The sequence below is a fragment of the Atractosteus spatula genome, chromosome 1, assembly GCF_055471065.1.
Source record: "Atractosteus spatula isolate fAtrSpa1 chromosome 1, fAtrSpa1.hap1, whole genome shotgun sequence".
Taxonomy (NCBI): Eukaryota; Metazoa; Chordata; class Actinopteri; order Semionotiformes; family Lepisosteidae; genus Atractosteus; species Atractosteus spatula.
Window position 1 is genome coordinate 63,840,436 of NC_142706.1, and position 15,422 is coordinate 63,855,857.

The 15,422-nt window shown below is 49.3% G+C and overlaps 1 protein-coding gene across 2 annotated transcripts; it reads right to left on the reverse strand.

The window, feature by feature from the left end:
• Window positions 1–3,875: 3,875 nt before the first annotated feature.
• On the reverse strand, window positions 3,876–15,386 carry coq10a (coenzyme Q10A). Of its 2 annotated transcripts, none has more exons than XM_088916151.1 (5): window positions 14,863–15,386; window positions 9,634–9,789; window positions 8,376–8,568; window positions 7,991–8,092; window positions 3,876–7,605 (listed from the first exon to the last, which is right to left on the reverse strand). In XM_088916151.1, exons 1-5 carry the CDS (start codon window positions 14,988–14,990, stop codon window positions 7,438–7,440), a joined length of 747 nt encoding a protein of 248 aa, XP_088772277.1. In that variant the 5' UTR covers window positions 14,991–15,386; the 3' UTR covers window positions 3,876–7,437. The 2 variants fall into 2 exon arrangements, with proteins under 2 accessions (XP_088772277.1, XP_088772286.1); XM_088916160.1 differs by lacking the exon at window positions 14,863–15,386 and adding an exon at window positions 14,691–14,833 and having other exon boundaries at window positions 5,022–7,605.
• Between the last annotated feature and the right edge of the window lie 36 nt (window positions 15,387–15,422).

A 15,422-nucleotide genomic window follows, 5' to 3' on the forward strand; every position in this document is an offset into this window, starting at 1 on the left:
GGGCGTTTCTCTAAAAGAGTAGGGGCGTTATCCTGGCGCCCTGACCAATCCTAAATAAATTGCCTTATTTTTAATCCTGACCAAATTTCCCATTGGCCCTTCCTAATCATGGCCTCCTAATAATCCCCATCTCTGAACTGGCTCCATCACTGTTCTCCTCCCTACTGAGAGCTGGTGTGAGTTGAAATTTGGCCAGGATGGTTGCCATTGCATCATCCAGGTGGGGCTGCACACCGGTGGGGGTGGAGGGGATCCCCATTACCTGTAAAGTGCTTTGAGTGGAGTGTCCAGGAAAGCGCTATATAAGTGTAAGCAATTATTATTGATTGAAGGAATGGGGACTTTGTCTGAAAAGGCAGAGCAAACGCCTTCACCTCCGGAGACCCTGCTGCTTTGTGTGCACTGCTGGGAATGTGAATTCTGCCTGTCCGTAGTGAACCCAAGTCCTGCCTGACTGAGCTCTCTCGGGAGGTGTAGATAGTGTGTGTTAGGAGGGGGGTAATCCACAGGGATGTTGTAATGGAATGTAGCCACTAAAACCGAAAGTGCGACATTTGAAGCCATCGGAGGCTGCAGTCCTGTTTATTGGGAGGGTGGGAATATCCCCGTGTTGGAAACTCCGGGTGGTGTGTGCGTCTGTTCCTCTGTAGTGTTATGTGATGGTCTCGGATGTCATGCTCCTCTTTGCAGGGCTGCTGTCACATGTTTTTGGGCTGTGCTGTAGCAGTCCGTGCCTACTCTGTGTCCCATGTTGTGATAGGTTCTATAAATACCCTGGTTTTTACTCTTTTCGTCCTTTAGTAGTTCAAAGGTTTCAGACCTGCCAAGGATCTCTCTTGATACCGTCTTTTGTTACTGTTAGACTCTCCATGACTTGATAGGACTGACTACGCACTTGACTAGTACTGTTGGAATGTGTTTTTGGGGTCGTTGCTCACTGATCTTTGAAAACTGCCTTTATAAACTGTGGGGCTGTAGCCAATAGGCGTGTTCTGTTCAAGAATGTGACTATAGCATTATGGAACAGGGCTTTCAAGCCCAGTCTTCCCCCATTGCTGCGAGTTAGGTCACATTTAAAAGTATTTTAGTGCACAGTGATTTTAGCTTTGAGCTAAAATTGTAAAAAAGGAATAAATACGCAGGCTAGACAAGGCACTGCATAAAACTGGGAGCCCAACTCTTGTCCTCAATGTTCTCATCCAGCAGGTTTTCTTTGCTTAAAATCTTAGTACCAGTTAAGGGTGTTTTTATTTAGCTTAGCCTTATTTTAGACCTTTTCCTCAGCTCTTGATGCTGATGTTCTAAAGTGACACCCCAGACACCTCAATGAGAAACCCCCCAGAGGAGAAGGAGCCTGGAAGAGCTGATCAACACTTCGCCTGCAGGTCTATGGTAGGGGTGAGGAAGTTGGAGCACCTTGTGAAAACTTGAGAGAACACACAGGCTCCACACAGACAGGTACTCCAAGTTTGATTCCAAGTTTCCCTGACCCAGACTTTGTGAGGCAGCTGTGCTGACTGCCTTACCCCTGGGCTGTTTAGATGACGTCAAAAGTTTAGATTACACTTCTTGCAACTCGGATGTTCACTTAGTTCAGCTGAGAACTTCTGTGACCCTGCTGTGGTCTGTCGGTTATTAAAAATGATGATTTAATAATGCACCAAGAAGCACTTCAGATAAGGCGATATTAAATAAAAACAGTTATTCATCTTAATTTAGACCGTTACGCTGTGAACATGGAACAACTAGACTTTCTAAAAAAATAATGAGCTTAGAGATGTAGCGGGTGCTTAAAAGCACGCCTTCTCTATCAGCAGTTTTTGTCCCGTGGTTCTTAAATTCGCCCCAAGTTATAAACTGTGTCCCTAATAAAGGCTTGGTAGCACTCTGTTTTCAAACTCCCAAGCTTAAATACTAGCTATGAGACATCGTAAATGTTTCTTCGTCATTGGAACATGTTTTGTGTATGATTAACAGCTCTCCAGGAGCAGATTAATGAGGAGGACACTGCGCTAGGAGAGACTGGCCGTATGAGTATGTAGGCGCAGGGCTGGGCTATTTTGGGGGGCTGTCTGCCTCCCTGCTGTTATAAATAGGTGTCCCAGATGCCTCTGCTCTGCTCAGGTTTGGCCCTCCTCGTGCTTCCTAACAGGGCCGTGTCCTGGCCGGTGCGTCAGCAGGCCCCCAGCTGCTCCACGTTCTTTCCACTGTGCCCGGGCCAGCCCTGCTCGGGCCCCGCTGCAGAGCCGCTCAGGTCACCCTGGGCAGCTGGTTTTATTGCCATCTGGACAGGGCAGGACCAAGTCGCCCTCCCCTGTGCCTTTGGGAAAGTTGAAGCCCCCCAAGATGGCTGGAAAGGAAATTTTGATTTTCAAGATTTTCCACACTGTTATCGCTCCTTTTTCTAACTTTATTTGCTGTTCCGAGAGCCGGCGGACGCTTTTTAACGCCTGCCTCGGGAGACCCAGGTGTGTGACACTGGGGACTTGTCTCATTTCTAGCTGCCCGGTTTTCAAGTATGATCAGTTGCTGGTAAAACTTAAGATGATGCATCTTATGAAGCCACCGAGGAGCGAGCATTTTTCTCAAACTATTGCTTTGAACTGTTTGACATTTCTCTCGATTCGTAGCCAAAGCAGGACGATCAGGCACCAGCAGCAGCTCACCATTGTGGGGCCTTAACATTCAGCAATGTCTGTGGTGTCTTTCCTCACTGCTATTACTACATGTGCGCATCTTATAATACCTAAGCTGTTCATACCTTTTTAAAAATGGCCTGGATGTCACTGCTACAGATTTTAGTAGCCACATAAAACTTTTTTGGGGGTTTTTGCGTCAGTGTCCTACTTTTACTAGCTTTTGCTTTCCTAAGAACCTAGGTCAAAGTTTTATGCATCTTTGTGAATTCAGGCCATATCGTAAACTAAAACTACTCACATTCATATTTTTATTATTATTATTATAAGACTGTCTTTATCCATTTCTGTGTAAAAAAATTAAGACCGAGGCAGAACGCACTTTATTTCAAATAGAATTTTATTCTGTTGACCAACAAACTTAAAAAAAAATCCCATTGGGCATTACGGTTGGCACCGTCTGCAAGGTTTCAGCCCAGATGTGTCTGACAGTGATGGGGCCTGCGTCAGTATTTAGTGAATGACGCTATGAGGAAGAGCGAACCCTGTCAGGGAAGGGTAACCGCGTAGCAACACAATTAATGCGGGGGAAACCGAACCCTTCAGGCACGGCGGGAGTCTTCTGTGGCTTGTGACAACATGAACGCCTCATGAAACCGATTCAGTTTCATTGCGTCGGTGACAGGAGGCACTGGCATGAAACCCAGTTGAGCCCATAGCTCGGTACAACCAGACCTGCTGACCTAAATCCATGCCTGCACCCAAATGACTTTTAATTTAAGGTTTCGCTAGATGAGGTGCAGCTATTCAGGAAGGTTACAGGACTTCAATGTTAAACTTTTTTTTAAAAAAAAGGAAATCATTCCTTAATGTTTAGATAATGTGCACCACTCAGTTTTACCTACGGGTTCGAGTATGCTGTTCCAGGATTCCTGACACGAGTGAAAGCTTGATGGGCACCAGCCACGTGCTGAAGATATCGAGGACTGATTTAAGTTTACTGCCGGTAACTGTTTTCTAGCAGACACAGCGTAGATGCTAATTCCTCTGAAAATAACGTTAGGAAGGTCCCTTGCATTTCTTCTGCCTGTTATTGTTTAGCTGGAAGAGAGATGGTTTTTCCCTGGATCCAGGCTGCTGTGCAAGGGGTTTGTAATGGAAGCAGGACGCAGGGGCCGAGCTGAGACTTGAGATAGGCAGAGTCTCCAAGATAATGACCACAAGGCAGACGGGGGACACGGTTTACCTTTTAATACCCTGAGTGTAAAGATATGAGTCTGGTAAGAAGCAACACCCTGGCGCACAGCTCTTACCAGGGCTGGAAATGAATTCCCCAAATGCAGACCATGCTGAGCTCTTCCATGTGCTCCCTGCAGTCTGATAACCTACCCTGCCGCGCCACAGGCACACTTAATCAAGCTCCAGTACAAAAAAACAGAACTGGCTCCCACTGCATCCTAATGTGAACTAATACTGTACAACAATTCTCTCTAAAAACACACAGTCTCCTTATACATCATGCTTTCATTCCTTAAAACAAACATTAAAATTAAGCCTATATTTCATATATAATTTATTTATCCTCTTTCAAACTAGATTTATAGCTAGGCAGCATGTGTACATAAGCACACTTTTTTTAGAGTAGTTCCCATCATTACAGTATTACAAATATACAGTACTCAGCAGTTCCTTGTACTTACATATATAACTTGAATTTTTTTTTCCCATTTTTAAATGCTTGATTCAGGGTTGCCAGTCTTGGAGGGGCACGTGTGTTTCTTGAACTGGAGGTCTTTGTTGCTTAACTGGACACCTAAGTTGCTGAACACATTTCTTTATATTAGGACACGTAAGATGTGGTGTGGAGACAGTCCGTTTCAAAAGTTGCTGAAACCCGGACACTTTGAAACAAAAACTATGCAAAACAAAAAGCACAGATCCTGGCCAAAAGGAAACATAATCCTGTTTCCAGTACTCCAGAAAAGCAGCCTGACAGCCTTAATGGAAAATGAGCAGGGCAGCCAGTGAGCTGCTGTTAACCACTTTGAAACTTTAGATTACCTTTGCTTTTTACTTGAAATGATACCTGATCATTAAATCAGTTCAAGTCATTTTCTAATTATGCACTTACAAGAGGTAGATGACAATCTCCAGATGATGTCACCACCATGCTGCTGATCTCTTAAAATAAAGATATTTGGTCTGAAGGCACCTATGGTACCAAATGACAATGCACAAATAAAAGGAACGGCTCGGGCGGATTAGTTTAGTGCCCGAGTTATTAAAGGAAACTATTTCAGTTGCAGCAGAGTGACCTGTTCAAACACGGTGTCCTTTTCCTTTTCGAGAAAACGGAGACTTCATGAATAATCTTGTGGTTCGTTTTTTTTTTGTCAGTGCAAGAGAAGGCGAAGGGCAAGCTTTTATGGCAGAAAACTCTTCCAAAACTGGCAGCCCTGAAAGAAGAAATTAGAAATGCCTTGAAAGGACCATAGCATTTCCCATACACAGCTGCTCATGTGCAGCCAGGCTGGATACCGGATAGGATCACAAAGCCTTTACCACTCTATCTAGACCCGAGAAGATTTCACTCCATACAGATTCCCCCCCAGAAAAAAACTACTGCAAGTACTGTCAGGGGTACAACTCCTGTCATCTAGTGGCAGTGCCCTCCTGCCCTGCTCCTGGAGAATGCAGTCCATGCGTTCTGTACGTTTCTTCAATCGGTGGCTAAAGATGGGATCGGCCCTGAGGAATCTGATCAATAACGGTCTCAATGAAGAGAGGGATAGTTTGCCCGGAGTGAAAAGAAGAAAGCCCCCGTGGCTCTCCTGGGCCGGGACGGCAGGCTGCTCGAGCTGGGCCCTGCTAAACCCACGGCTGCTTCAGTCCTGGAAGAACAGTGTTGGTCCGCTTACAATAAACGCGCATCCCAATCCAGTAACGGAGAACTCGGACAGAATGGAAACCAGGAGCCGCTGCAGCCCGCGAGGACAGGAGTTGTCCAGCAGCACCTAGGTGGAAAGCTGCTCAGCTGCCGCCTGTGAGGAACAAGTGGGAAGCTCCTACATTCGCGTTATGTGCTGCTGTCCCGACTGCAACAGAGTCCACAGGTTTTTCAATGGAAGGGAATGGCTGCCTCAAAGATGTGGTAAATGCCTTGTGAGCGCTTCTCAGGGCGGCTTCAGCCATTCCAGGTTTTACCATGCCTCAGCCGAACTCTCGTGCGTGAAATGTACTGGACCTTTTTTGCGATGTGCTCCAGTTCCTGCACGTCCCGGAAGCGTCTGCAGGGAATTGTGGGACGAGCATGAGCACGAGCATCTGTTTATCAGTTTTTTTTGCACATAACTAACAAACTGTCTTTGTGAGTATAAGTTAAAGCCGTGACTCCATGTTTAATGGCAAGTGTGCAAGAGCAATAAATAAATCTCGGGCAGGAGTGGAATGAGCAGACTTCGGGATTATAACGCGTAGCATCTGAAAGTGGGAACCACACTGCACTGGGCCTGCTAGATTATTCCCAGAGGTCCTGTTTTTCTAAAGCAGGAAGAAATGACGAGAGCTGTCTGCTGATCTGTTGCCTGGGTATGTCCTCTGACCCCTTCACAGGCCATCTCAATCAGAGCCTGCTGACTGTAGATATGGCTTTGCACACACACACAAACGAGGACTGAAAACGATCCTAGTGTCCTGCATGCTTGGAAACGTGTGCTCTGCTGACCTTTCTCATTCACTGATATTGAACTTCAAAAGGCACCTACCATGTTTCTGAACCCTTAAAACACCAAAATGTAGCCCTAAAAGAGCGAAGGCGTACCACTAATTTTTCTGCAACTTCTTACTGCTGTTTTTACATCAATATTCAAACAGTAAGGTCACTTTCAATTAAAAATGTGCAGACTTTTAATAGTTGTATTTTTGTGATCTGCACAAAAAAGTCATAGAAAGAAAATGACCTTCTGTATGACTTGTTCTGAATCAAAATCAATCCTCTTCTTTGGGGTAAAAAAAAAAGCTATTTCTTCACGTCTTTGTCTGACTGCATGTGTTTATGGGAGAACTTCTGAATATAATACACTAGCTAAAATAAAAGGGAAGAAAAAAGTGGAAAGCACTAGAGAATCGGGGAAAAAACAGGATCTGCCCAAGGAAGCAGCATTCCTGGTTTTGAAGCTCGGTATGGGATTAAGCCTGGGAGCGATCTACGAGGATAGCGTGCAGAGGGCACAGGGCCGCTGCAAACCTCTAACTATTCAACCGGCTTGCCATGCAGATCCTCTACACATGACTCAACAGCAGGAATGTGTGTTTATTATTTGGAGGAAGAAAGGTCTCCAACAGCAGACTGCGGAGGCCCTGGGGCCCGCAGAACCTCCATGAATCCGGTCAAAGCACCCTCCCTCCACGCCGCCGTAGCACTGCGCTTCCTGTGTTCCACCGCAACCACTTCCAGCACGGAGTGGTGTGACGGCTCCCCCAATATTCCTTATCTTAGAGCTACTGTAGGTGTAAAAAGTACAAAGGCTCCCCGGTCACTAAAGCCGTGGGGAACCCCGCACATAAAAGTGGCCGGAACTGTTGGTCCGTGTGGTGTGGACACGGTGTGGATGTGTGCCGCGCTGCCGCCGGAGGCCGATGGTAAAGACTGGAACGGCTCCACCCACTCTGAGCTCCTCTGGGGGCACTCTGTGGCTTGTGCCCCCCCCGGTAATCAGTAGCAGTGTGCATGGGGTGTGGGATGGGACTGGGCGTCTGGTGGCACAGATCAGGCTGGGGGGGGTCGTGGCTGCCCCCGGCCTCACGTCTGGTGCACCTCGTGGAACATGAGCTCTCGGGGGATGCGCGTCTCGGGCCCGTACAGCTTCAGCGCCCGGCGCTCGAAGGCGGCCACCATCTGCTTGACCACCTCGTCGAAGAACACGGTGGCCAGCTGGGAGTGCAGCAGCGAGCGGAACTCGAAGGAGATCTGCAGGGGGCGGAGAGAAAACCTTCACAGAAAACAGTACTTTCGTTTCTGCTAGACTACAAAAACTGTTTCGCAGCGATGAGAGCCAAGCAAGGGGTGGTGTTTTAAGCTGAACTGAAAAAGTGCGACAGGTGTTTTAGGAAGTATGACTGGGCCAAGGATGAAGGACATGAGGAGTCTACAGTCTGCGATCTGACCTCCTCAAACTTCTGGTGGCCGTAAAAGACCCTGGGCTATCTGCGATTCCCGGGAAAATGGGTTGGACAACAGCAGGTGGAATAGAAGACAAAGGTGTGGCACTGAAGCTCTGAACGCCTCTCTGTGCCAGTATGCCCACTAATGCCGTCTGCCCAGCCTCTAGGGGGGGAACAAAGGTGCCACTCACAGAAAAGTCGACAGTGCAGGTGCGGGGGTATCCAGGGATGCCAGGGCTGAAGCGCCACATCGTCTCGAGGTGGTTGAACAGCTTGCCATCAGTGCACACCGCCTGGGGAGCCAGACAGAGGTAAGACCTACCCTTCAAGCTGACAGCTATATCTGGCAATGGAAAGGCAGCAAACCTTTTTATGTTAAAGAATCAGAAAAGATGGCACCCGTTTAACTTCTAATGCGAAGAGCACCCGGACTGTTCTTGAAAATACAGGGTGGATAACAGAATGAAAAGCTAAGAACGTCTTCCCTCCCCTGAGCCCTGGAGAACAGATCATCACAGCTCTGTTTGGTCCAGGGTGCTGCTGGTTGTCTGTGACAATGCGAGAGAGCAAGGGTACCTTGACGAGATGGGGGCGCACGTTGGTGATCATGGAGGTGTATCTCTCGACAATCGGGGGGAAGCCCACCTCCAGCTGGGCCTTGGCATGACCAGATCTCTTGAAAACCACTAAAGACTTCTTGCACCAGGGCACAAAGTGCTTGTAGTCATCTACATTGGACACAACATCATACATCTCTTGCATAGAGTACCTGCCCAGAAAGAGAAGGACAAGATTAATTCTCATGGCACAAACACATCAACCACATTGCCAACAAGCAAAGATTGCTTTCTCTTCACTGAAGGGCTGTGCTGGCAATGGGGTGAAAGAGAGGACACGATTCTTCTCTGAAGTGAACAAACAATAGGAGTCTTAATGTCTGTAAGCACATACATGGAATTAAATATCAAAATGCAGTTCTGACTGACTTTGCTGAAGCGGATATCAGTCAGCATGCTTTTGTAATCTAAAACTACATATTCAGATATTAAAAACAAGGAGTGTGTCAGAGCAAGATGCTGTTGCAAGGAGAGTGACCCCTCCTTACCTTGGTTGCACTGGTGGTGAAGTCTGCACACCGTGTATGTGTCACTGTTACGTACCGGGACGTACTGTACACTCCTCATAGAACTAGAAAGAGCCAATTCTATCTCGAAAGCATAAAATCACCCTCTCAATTTTCTTCAGACTTTGGGGGAAATTATGTCAAAATCATCTGGGATCTGTCTTTTAACCAAAGCGGCAAGTTAGAAAAGGTGGCACACACGTCTGCAAACATGTTCACACTGAAAACAGACTGTGACCTATTGGGCAGCTGTTCAGTGACCTGGTTATAAATGACACCTTGGCTGTTCTCATCCATCTAGTCTGCTGATGCCCTGGGTTACTGATCAAAGGTCAGCAGCCGATATGCTGAAAGCCAAAGGCACGACAATGTAATTGGAACTTGAAGGATGACCCACATGATCGGGTTCCTCGCTCAGACCTCCAGTGACTCGGTCTGGCAGGCCTGTGCCTCCGCTCCACGTGCCACAGGAAGATACAGGGTGGCTGTATGCTCGTGACCAATTTCAACTTTCATTTAGAACTAGAAGAAGTAGCTTGACCGGTTTTTACGAGGCATTACGGTGGCTTTATGCTTGTGACTAGGCATGCAGTGATTCGTTCCAAAACACAGATAAGTACTTTAAATAATGGTTAAAGCATGTGCATGTTAAAAGAAAGTCTAACGGAACTGAAAAGTCGAGCCTGAGCCAGCAGAGGCGGGTGGCCTTACCCCAGTATCCTGCGCTCAGAGTACTCTTTCCTCTTGTTGGTCAGCGGGTTGCTCAGGTTGATGAACGACCGGCTGTGAGGGATGGGCGTGTCCCAGTCTAGGCAGCAAAGCATTCTGGGAGCCCGGGTCATTAGGATCCCACAGGAGGACAGGTACCTGCAAGATTTCGACGGGTTCACTTCTCATTCATCCAGTAATTCCACAGGAACTAATTTACACATAACAGAAACAACTAGAGGTGACGACGCCTTGAGTGGCAGCCAGGTCAAATTTCTGAGCCACATCAGGAGAAATTTAAGTTGTTTATAAGCAAAACATTGCCCCGGATTTTAAGAGCTTCAAAGTGATGTAACGTCACGACATTATATCTTCTAATCATGATCAGTCCGACTTCTATATTGGCATTATTAATGAATGGTGAGATTATTTTTTTAAGCAGTGTTAAAAAATAACCCTCTCATCAGAATCATGGTAACAGTAAGACTACAGACAGCTATAGTCAGATAACAAACCTCTGGAAATGTTAGACTGGAACGGCTTTGATGTTTCCTGAGAGCCCTTCCGAAACACAGTGGGATTCCTGCTGTTACTGCAGTAAAAGCGGTTTGCAAATATTGACCCTCAATGCGATTTGAGACACTCCTCGACGTCTAGAGCACGGAAGTATCGGCGATGACCGATCTCTCATGTAGCTCAGCGGGGCGGCTCCTATCCAGTCCCCCGCAGGACTCAATCGCTCTGTGATCCCCCTTCGCCAGCAGGACACGGACACGTTATCCACTGCCCTGGTCTGGAACAGGGCGCACCTGACAGACCGATGACACTGGTTTGTAACCCCAGCCCAGACTGCGAAAGGCTGGTAAGCCAAGGGAAACACCCTGCGCAAGTTACTGAAACTCAGCATTTCAGCCACGAAAGACTGGTCAGCGTGGTCAGTGTCAGAGCAGCCGCGCTGCGGAGGAGCTGGACTGTCTCCGTGATCCCCGCATGCCTGGGTGTCTGCGTAAATGCATGAATGAGCCCACATGCCAGTGCGTAACGTTGCTCCACTGCTGGTTGCATAACCCCTTCGCTCACAGACTGCGTAAGACACAGCGGCTCAGACTGTTTGCACAGAGTGTGTTTTGAAATAGCTGCCCCGGTAACAGATGAGCACAAAGGCAGGCTTAGTCAAACACTCCTCATTAGGGGGGCAGACCTTAGTTCTTCTCCCTGTTATTGTTAGTTACTGGATTATGGGGAGTTTTAAAGGGCTACTTTAGAAAACAAAAAGCATTTGCAGAGGCACAGGTGAGGATTAGGGTTGGTAGGATATCCTGTTGCCCAGACATCATGTCTCTAAGCGCTTTGAGAAGCCACCTTTAAAGGCGCTATATAAAATAAAGTTTATCATCATTATTATTATCATCATCAGCAGACTGTGAGCAGGAGTATCACCGTCTGATACTGTCTGGGGCTGACAGGGTTTTGAGTTGCAGGGTACTCCTCTGCCTGCTGCCCAGCTGGGCCCCAAGACTTCCTGGACACCCGCGGGCTCTTGTCCCCAGTCTAGGGCCAGTTCTGCAGCCAGGGCACTGAGGTAGTGCCCAAGGGCAAGCAGCCGGACCTGACAAGGCGCATTTCACAGGAAGGCTCCCACGGTTCTGGTGCCACTCCTGCCGATGCCAGGGTCAGGATGCTGAGCCGAGATTAGGATTAGGAAGAGATCCAGTCCTGTACAGTGCTGTGAGGCCTCCATCGCCGAAGCCCTTCACTTGAGCTTGATCAGGGCAGCCCTGTTTGAGCGGTCCTTTCAGAAAGGTCAAATGAGAGCGACATCTCTAGCAGAAATGGTAAACTGGCCAGGAGGCTGCCGCCACAGACACACAACCCCGTCGTCAAATAAGGAAACACCATGGAAAAATCCATGTAGTTGCAATGGTCATAAAATCAGTCATAAACTACGCATCATGTTTATACTGGCAGGCCTGGGGGCCTGTCAGCACTGGGTCTGAAATGTAATCTCTCTTTTTAGATCTGTCTGCGCAATCTGTACTCAGATCTGAGCGGAGGACGAACGGGCACTAGACCCATTCCTGGCAGGGCAGGGCAGAGCCCAGCTCCCTCCCTTGCTCACGGGACGGGGGGAGGAAGGGCAGGGAGGGAGAATTTAGAGCCGCCAGTCGATCCTACCATCCACGTCGCTGGGAGGAAACTGAAGTGCAAACAGGGAGAAAATACAAACTCCACACCGACGGTTTCCAGGGCCTGAATCGAACCCAGGACCCCTGGACCCGTAAGGCAGCAGTGCCAACTGCCCCCTCGGCCTGCCATCCGTATCGGATGCCGATAGGATTCTCTCATTCCCCTAGCAGCCAGCGTTCCCGTCTGCTCATCAGAGAGCCCAGCAAGCACTCGCTGCCTCCGTCCTGACCTTTCACCTTCCTGCCACTCAGGCCCACCGACTCCGGTTATCTCAGGCCTCAGGTCACGCAAGAAAAAATGATGCCGACTTTCAGTACAAAAACCAAACCGTCTGCCCATTCTCACATATAAAAAATAATATAGGAAAAAAAAGCATTGAGTTAGGATGCTTCTCTACCTCGTGTAATTAATGATTAAAACCTATTGCACTTTAGGGTATAAATTATGTAAAATCTCATGCAGAACTCTTCACAGTAGACAATATAGGGAGGCTAGTGAAGGCTATTTTATTGTGCAACAAGGTCAATGGATAAAGGGCAGAAATGTTTAGTGTTAAAGCTAATGGCCAGTAACACCCTGTTCTCACTACTGTGATGAGGAGCCACACTGGTACCACAGTATCCAGCCAGCTCACGCCACCATTTATCCCACTGGGCAGGAAAGCACAGGCAAAGCTAACTCTGCCCTGGGGCTATCCACGTTCGGGGGGCTTAAAGAAGCCCGGTGGGCTGGGGCTGGGCCTGACCGGCGGAGCTGCGCTGTCTGTTTGTCTAAAAGCTGAGCTGCACTGCAAGCCTCCCGCTCCCAAGCTTAAGGGAGCGCTCCGCCAGCGGTGAGCAAACACTGGAAAAACAAACCAGATATGATGACACGTCGGCGGCCCCCAGCAGCTCCGGGCGACAGCCAGCGTGCGTCACCCAGCTCCTGCGGCGCCCCCTTCCTGCCACCCTGCCACCCTGCCGCAGGCACCTGCCAGCACCGCGGGCCTGATTCACAGAGCACCCCCGAGGGTGCCAAGTCCGCACCCCCCCCCGAAACACGCAACAGCGCAGCGACCTCACCGATCGGCACCGCCAGGCGGAGAGTCGCTTCAGGCCTCGTACACACTGGGGTCTGGAGCTCAGCACAAGGACAAGAAAGCTGTAACATTCGACCTCCATACTACCGACTTGAGTTTCACCAGGTAGAGGGCACACCACAAACCACGCCGATAACAGGAACGTGCCCAAAACGTGGACAATCGCACAACAGTGCCAGAAGCAGCTGCAAATTAAAAAAAAACCTGTAAGGGATTTAGATCCGCCCACACTCACGGCAGATGTCATTTATTTTACTGCGCGAGTCAACAGCAGTTGTTTTGTTTTTTGCTTTGAATTGAAAAAAAAAAAAGTTCTGCTGTTTTCGGTTAAGGAGAAAGGCTTTTTTTAACATTCACGTGAATAAGAAACAGATGAGGCCGCTTCCAAAAAGAATACACCCACCCACTGAAAAAACACTGTAAAGACTCCTGTTTTCTGACTACGCAGACAACAAGGGAGGCACAATCCGAGGACTCGGGCCTGTAGTGTACGGAATTCTATATCTGAGATGCCGGGCACTGCCCTCAGCGGTGCCACAGGAATCTTAAGCCCCAAGGCTGCGCCGGCATAGCTCAGGTGAAAAGCCACACTGCGAAGTGAAAAGGACTCTATCTGAGAACACAGAACGTCCACCCTAATTCCATGAAGGCCATCCACTGGTCACAGGGGGGGGATATACAGGCTTGGGTGGCTGGGGACCCCTTCCGGGGTCACAGTTCACAGGGGTACAGGTCTTTCAGGAGACCCCCCCCCCCGCGCGCGCTGCTCCCGCTACAGCTGCTGGGAATGGGAGGCATGTGACACACTGTCATACAAGGTCTAACGTCAAGGTCTCCTGAAGCTCTCCGTCGCTCAGTCGGCAGCAGCCTCTGTCTGTCTGCACTAACACTCACTCGCTGCACCAGTCTGGAGGGACACCCTCTGCCAGTCTGGCCTGAAGCCCTGCCAACCCCCCCCCCCGAGACAGGAGCCACTGTTCAGATGCAAACCCTAAAAGATGTTTTCCCCTCTCCTCAGACTAGCGATTTTACATCCTTGACTTGGGCCTTTTTTCTTTAGTTGGCTGGAGGAAGCTTCATGGGAAGGATTCAACATTTGCAGCATCAATAGGTTGTTCGGTCCATTCACCCACAACCCTTCGTGTAAAGAACATTTTTTTTTTCCCCCCCGTTGCTGAACGACTTGTTTACATGGGCTGTGTTCTCCCTTTACACTGATGTGCCTTTCATAACGAGGAGACTGGAGCCTCATTCTGCTAGAGTCCGGATCTGAAGTACTGGACTGAACTTCACTCAGGTGCCCGTCAAAACTCCGAGCGAAACAAGACGTCCACACGGCCACGCGGCGCGTGGAGGCGGGCTGCGCCGCGGGACGGCAGCATTCCTCCGCGCTGTGTCACGGTTTCAGTGCAGAAAACACGCAAACGCGCTACGACCGGCTTCCCTCGCTCGGCACGGAAGACTAAACCCTTCGAAACAACACTGCGAGCCGTGCACCACGTTTTGGCCAAAGAGATCAAACGCGGTGCAGTGGAGCCGACATAACAACATGTTTTTTTTTCCTCCCCAAAATATTATTTTGAAGCGTTTCTCGGGTGTATGAGACGCCAGAAGGGATGAGACGAGAGCGCCTTGGTGTAACATTTCCAGCCGCACTGCGCCGGGCTGAACTGACAGGGTGGCCTGTGGATATTTAGACCCGTTCCTCCCAGTAACCCCTTCGGAATCTGACTCAAAGTTAGAAGGGAGACCGAGTTCTGCTCCCGAGAAACCCCCCGACCCCGGACATACTCACTCCAGAGACCTGGACGCCGGCCGGGTCGGGGTCAGACCACACAGACCTGCTCCTGGTCTACAAGCACCCGCGCGGCATCCGCGCTTTGTCTCGGACGCGGACCCACGCGCCCCTCTCATTGACGCCGTTTGTTTTGCTCGTGGCAGCGGGGCTCGCTCTCTCTCTCTCTCACCTGATTGGCTGTTTTCCTCGGGCACGGGACCCCACTCGGCTGGCGGACCGGCTCGTGCCCAGGGCGGCGATCTCGAGGAGCTCGCTGAACGTCCGCACGCCCATGGGCAGCCGCCGCGCGACGGCCATGGCCAGGTCCCTGAAATGTTTCCTTTCTCCTCGGATGCCCCCCTTCCCCGAAAGAGCCCCGTCGACGGCAGGAAGCAGCCCTCCGCAGTCCAGGAGGCTCCTTTCTTCTCTCCCGGGACGGTCCCTCGGTTTTACTATTTTTTCCGGAGCAGCTAATACTACAAACTATACGCTATCACGAAGCCAGGACACGATCGATTAACCCAACATTTAAAAATAGCGGCTGCTGCTTTCCAAAATAGGTGACCTTCATGTAGTACCCAAAAATCAAGTTCCTGTCAGCGATTTGTTGTCATTTTTGTGATATCTTGATTGCTTCTTCCCTTTTTTCTCTGTTTTGTGCGTCCGTCGTCCTCTTCGTCAAATCCCGACCTTCCGCCAGATACCGGCTCAGTCGCCTCTCACTGTCACTGGAGGTTACGTCATACAGTT